Source organism: Pungitius pungitius, chromosome 20, assembly GCF_949316345.1.
Source record: "Pungitius pungitius chromosome 20, fPunPun2.1, whole genome shotgun sequence".
In the NCBI taxonomy this organism is placed as follows: domain Eukaryota; kingdom Metazoa; phylum Chordata; class Actinopteri; order Perciformes; family Gasterosteidae; genus Pungitius; species Pungitius pungitius.
In genome coordinates this window covers 1,374,080-1,380,079 of record NC_084919.1, presented here as the reverse complement: position 1 = coordinate 1,380,079, position 6,000 = coordinate 1,374,080, and the positions used below count along the sequence as shown (strand labels likewise).

The 6,000-nt window shown below is 53.0% G+C and overlaps 1 protein-coding gene across 2 annotated transcripts in view; it reads left to right on the top strand.

Annotated features, from left to right (window-relative positions):
* galnt14 (UDP-N-acetyl-alpha-D-galactosamine:polypeptide N-acetylgalactosaminyltransferase 14 (GalNAc-T14)) overlaps positions 1 to 6,000 on the top strand; it is a 61,504-nt gene that overhangs the window by 31,838 nt on the left and 23,666 nt on the right. For both annotated transcript variants that reach the window (XM_037449690.2, XM_037449691.2), the window contains one exon: positions 1,919 to 2,017. In XM_037449690.2, the coding sequence (XP_037305587.2) occupies positions 1,919 to 2,017 (99 nt within the window). The remainder of the gene's footprint in view (positions 1 to 1,918; positions 2,018 to 6,000) is intronic.

The following is a 6,000-nucleotide window of genomic DNA, read 5'->3' as shown; positions in this document are numbered from 1 at the left end:
TCTCCACTACGGAGTCGACTAATGGATCGATCCTTAATACACAAACACACTTAAAGTGATTCCTGTTTGTGGAAAAGAGGAAACAGATTCTCTCTCTCTTCATTTTGTTCTTATTTTACTCACATCGGAGGAACCGAGCCGCCATTGTTGTGACCTAAGCCCCGCCCCTCTACTCTCCTTCTTCTGTTCTCCACGCCCTTCTCGTTTTACTCCACTCGCTCCCCCGTCTGCTCCCTCCTGGTCCTCCTTTCTCCCTCCGTGAGCCCTCTCCTCTCCTCCTCTTTCTTCGCCTCCTCGTTCTCGCTGCTCCTCTTAGTTTAAACGTCCTTCCTCTTTTATTGCCTCCTCTTCCTCCTTCCTCGCTTGTCTTCTTCCATCTCCTGCATTTCCTCCCCGCTTCCCTCCCTGTGTGTGTCCTCTCTTGAGCTTCGATGCATCAGGAAGTTGACGCACACAGACACACACATGCACTCGGGGGGGGGGGGGGGGGGCTTGTTGGTATCAGCTCCAACATCAGTCATCCGTCAGCACAACTTTTATCTGTTCATCCCTGTCTCTCTCTCTGCCTGTCTGTCACTGCGTCTCTGGGCCTCCTCCGGCCTGTCTCACACACACACACACACACACACACACACACACACACACACACACAGACACACACCCATTGAAGGAGCTCGTCTTTATCCCCCCATCGCTCCTCTCTGGTAGAGCATGCAGAATGAATCCACTGCAAAAAACCCGGAGATGGCGACGAGGAGATAAGGAAGGGCGGAGGCGGCGGAGAGGTGCATGATGGGATACGATATGACACATATATGCAGTTTGTGTTGCTTTTCTGACGAGGAGAGCCATCGAAACAATGGGAGAGAAAAAGAAGAAAGAAGTGATGACAGGCTGCTCCAGCCTTCCACTTAGAAAGCCCCAGCCGTGTGTGTGTGTGTGTGTCTGTGTGTGTGTGTGTCTGTGTGTGTGTGTGTCTTTCCCCTCAGACCCACAAGTGAGGCATTTCTATTTCACGCTGTGCTCTCTGTCCGTCGTCCATCAAGCGTTACGATGACAGGTGACACGAGAGGATGAAACAAACCAAACGGGGAAAGAAAGTAGATGAGAGTAAGAGAAGAAACGGGAGGAACTGAAAGATCAAATTAGACCGAACGAATAAAAGGATGACAGGAAACACCACACACACACACACACACACACACATGCAGACACACACACACATGAGCAGAGATGATGAGCAAGAAATGAAGACGAGATGATCGGGGAAGTAAACGCTGCCTCTCTCTCTCCTTCCTGCTTCAACGGGTAACGACAGCAGAGGCGGAGGAGGACGTGTGAGTGTGTGTGTGTTTGTGTGAGTGTGTGTGTGTGTGTGTTTGTGTGTTTTTACTGCGAGTGACGTAAAAACAGCAACTTCTTTTATGTTTTATCTTTTCCTCGTATTTCATGTTTGCTGATGTTGAGCAAATCAAATGTCTTTAAATGTGTCTTTAAAACGTATCACAATATATGAAACACACACACACACACACACATACACACACACACACATACACACACACACACTTCTGTGAAAGGTGACGTTTTTACAAATGAAGGCCAGAAGACGACGAGCAGAATGTTTCTGCTTGAAAATGTCACCAATCCTTCAATCTGATGGTCCTCTCATTGTTTGTGTGTGTGAGTGTGTGTGTGTGTGTGTTTGTGTGTGTGTGTGTGTGTGTGTGTGTGTGTGTGTGTGTGTGTTCACTCTGAGCTTTAACTTGAGAACTTTAACTCATTTGATCAGATATAGTTTCCTGGTTGAGAAGATGTTTGGGGAACACTGACTGCAGCTTCAAATGGCTTTTCAATGGATCAATGGATCTGATGTCATGATCAATAACCCCCCCCCCCCCCCCTCCTCTCTCTGTAGGTGCTCCACTCTTCATTACGACTCTGATCTTCCCCCGTCCTCCATCATCATCACCTTCCACAATGAGGCCAGATCCACCCTGCTGCGCACCGTCACAAGGTAACACACACACACACTCACACACAGACACACACATGTGACGGAGGAGAACAGAATGTCGTCTTTAAATCAAAGTTGTCTTTCTCCATTTATTTCTTACAAGGAAAAAGAGCAACAAACAATCATCATGAAATCATTATATTTTAACATGCATTCTACTGCAATGTGTTTGCAAGTGAGGCAGGTGGTAGCAGGTGTGGCAGGTGGGGTCACGTGGTGACAGGTGGTGGCAGGTGTGGCAGGTGGGGCAAGTGGTGGCAGGTGTGGCAGGTGGTGGCAGGTGGGGCAAGTGGTGGCAGGTGTGGCAGGTGGTGGCAGGTGGGGCAAGTGGTGGCAGGTGTGGCAGGTGGTAGCAGGTGTGGCAGGCGGGGTCATGTGGTGACAGGTGGTGGCAGGTGTGGCAGGTGTGGCAGGTGGGGCAAGTGGTGGCAGGTGTGGCAGGTGGTGGCAGGTGGGGCAAGTGGTGGCAGGTGTGGCAGGTGGGGCAAGTGGTGGCAGGTGTGGCAGGTGGTAGCAGGTGTGGCAGGTGGGGTCACGTGGTGACAGGTGGTGGCAGGTGGGGCAAGTGGTGGCAGGTGTGGCAGGTGGTGGCAGGTGGGGCAAGTGGTGGCAGGTGTGGCAGGTGGTGGCAGGTGTGGCAGGTGGTGGCAGGTGGGGCAAGTGGTGGCAGGTGTGGCAGGTGGTGGCCGGTGGTGGCAAGTGGGACAGGTGGTGGCAGGTGTGGCAGGTGGGGCAAGTGGTACGAGGTGTGGCAGGTGGTGGCAGGTGGGACAGATGGTGGCAGGTGTGGCAAGTGGTGGCAGGTGGGACAGATGGTGGCAGGTGTGGCAGGTGGTGGCAGGTGGGGAAAGTGGTGGCAGGTGGGGCAGGTGGTGACAGGTGGTGGCAGGTGAGACAAGTGGTGGCAGGTGGGGCAGGTGGGACAGGTGGGACAGATGGTGGGAGGTGTGGCAGGTGTGGCAGGTGGGACAGATGGTGGCAGGTGGTGGCAGGTGGGGCAGGTGGTGGCAGGTGTGGCAGGTGGTGGCAGGTGGGGAAAGTGGTGGCAGGTGGGGCAGGTGGTGACAGGTGGTGGCAGGTGTGACAGGTGGGACAGATGGTGGCAGGTGTGGCAAGTGGTGGCAGGTGGGGCAGGTGTGGCAGGTTGTTGCAGGTTGGGCAAGTGGTGGCAGGTGGGGCAGGTGGTGGCAGGTGGGACAGATGGTGGCAGGTGTGGCAAGTGGTGGCAGGTGGTGGCAGGTGTGACAGGTGGTGGCAGGTGGGGCAGGTGGGAAAGATGGTGGCAGGTGTGGCAGGTGGTGGCAGGTGTGGCAGGTGGTGGCACGTGGTGACAGGTGGTGGCAGGTGTGGCAGGTGGGGCAAGTGGTGGCAGGTGTGGCAGGTGGTGACAGGTGGTGGCAGGTGTGGCAGGTGGTGGCCGGTGGTGGCAGGTGGGACAGATGGTGGCAGGTGTGGCAAGTGGTGGCAGGTGGTGGCAGGTGTGACAGGTGGTGGCAGGTGGGGCAGGTGGGAAAGATGGTGGCAGGTGTGGCAGGTGGTGGCAGGTGTGGCAGGTGTGGCAGGTGGTGGCACGTGGTGACAGGTGGTGGCAGGTGTGGCAGGTGGGGCAAGTGGTGGCAGGTGTGGCAGGTGGTGACAGGTGGTGGCAGGTGTGGCAGGTGGTGGCCGGTGGTGGCAGGTGGGACAGATGGTGGCAGGTGGGGAAAGTGGTGGCAGGTGGGACAGATGGTGGCAGGTGGGGCAAGTGGTGGCAGGTGTGGCAGGTGGTGGCAGGTGGGACAGATGGTGGCAGGTGTGGCAGGTGGGGCAAGTGGTGGCAGGTGTGGCAGGTGGTGGCCGGTGGTGGCAGGTGTGGCAGGTGGTGGCAGGTGGGGCAAGTGGTGGCAGGTGGGACAGATGGTGGCAGGTAGTGGCAGGTGGGACAGGTGGTGGCAGGTGGTGGCGGACATGTGTTGAGGAGACGGCCCCCAGCGCCTGTGAGACTGGGACACAGGAGCAGATGGGTTACGTGGTTCTGGGACATTTGGATCCTGTTTGTCAGACGCTGAGGTTTTTGCCTCCGGCTTCACATTCAGTTTTTGGCTTCGACCATTTTCTGATTTCCGTAAACCTCTCTCCTCAGAGTCCGTTTGATTGGGTCTCTGAATCAAAGTGTCTTTCAAGGGAAAAGAGGGCGACATCTTCTCATGGAGAGCTGAGAGGATCCCTGGTTTGATTTATAGTGCAGATACAAGGTCTACTAAGCTCTACCAAAACCTCACATGGAGATCTGAGTTAATCTGTAAATGAAATATGTGAGTCTCAGAGACCTGACGGTGGGCTGGTGAGCAGAGAACGCTGAGCGGCCAAAACACACACACAGACCCACACACAGACACACACACACATACACTTACTCTGCTGACCCTCCATCTCTGAACCCTCGCTCTGTCTTTCAGTGTGATGATATCAGCAGGTTGTCGTTCACACCCACACACACACACGCACACACACACACACACGCACACACACACACAAAAACACACTCCCTGGTGTTGGCCCGGGTTCAGCTCATTATTCCAGTCAGTCAGCAGAGACTGGCCACGTCTCTTAACTATCACAGAGGACACTGTGTGTAGTGTGAGCAACAGTGTGTGTGTGTTCTTGTGTATGTGAGTGTGCATGTGATTGTGTGTGTGTGAGTGTGTGTGTGAGTGTGTGTCCTCCCCAGCTCTTCTCAAAGCTTTGCAGTTTCTCAACCAATTAAAAGACAATCTGTCTCCCTGTGCCCCTCTGCTCCCTTTGGCTCTGGCTCTGTGTGTGTGTGTGTGTGTGTGTGTGTGTGTGTGTGTGTGTGTGTGTGTGTGTGTGTGTGTGTGTGTGTGTGTGTGTGTGTGTGTGTGTGTGTGTGTGTGTCTTTGCCCGCGGCGCCTTGGAGCTGAAAGAAGTTTCGCTGCCTTTTATTTTTAGTTTGTGTCCCACTGGTTGTGACAGAGATCCTGTGAAGCTTCGTTTGAGGTGGAAACATCTGATATTTAGGATTAATGAAAGTATCAATGGCCTGAATGACATCACAGTTTATAGTTGTTTCAAATAACACTTGCATTAATGATAAATGATCACTAATAAACAACTATATTTCATACCTTTCTCTCTCCACTGAGCTGAAGGGTCAAAGGTCAGAGTTGGGTGTCATTTCTATTACAGCTGAGCCGAAGAAAACCATTGATTATCAGATTGATTTTAGAGTTTCAGTTTATTTCAGAACGCTATGAAGTTAATAATTATATAACGTGAATTCCATCACAGTCAGCAATTCACGCCTTTTCAAAGTTATTATCTGGTGGTGCCATTTCAAACCCGTCATGGATGTGTAAAAATAGACGCCGAGGACATAAAGAGTAATAACGGTAAAGGGCAAACGGGAAAAACAAGCTTTTACTGCCTTTTGCATTAAAACAAAGGCTCTCAGGAAGAATCTGATGAAGACGATGATGTGTTTTAACACCTGCATCCTGTGTGGTGACCAGCAGGGGGCGACTCCTCTGCTCCCATAGACGTCTATGAGGAAATGACTCTACTTCTGTGTAGTGACCAGCAGGGGGCGACTCCTCTGCTCCCATAGACGTCTATGAGGACATGACTCTACTTCTGTGCAGTGACCAGCAGGGGGCGACTCCTCTGCTCCCATAGACGTCTATGAGGAAATGACTCTACTTCTGTGTAGTGACCAGCAGGGGGCGACTCCTCTGCTCCCATAGACGTCTATGAGGACATGACTCTACTTCTGTGCAGTGACCAGCAGGGGGCGACTCCTCTGCTCCCATAGACGTCTATGAGGAAATGACTCTACTTCTGTGTAGTGACCAGCAGGGGGCGACTCCTCTGCTCCCATAGACGTCTATGAGGAAATTACTCTACTTCTGTGTAGTGACCAGCAGGGGGCGACTCCTCTGCTCCCATAGACGTCTATGAGGAAATGACTCTACTTCTGTGTAGTGACC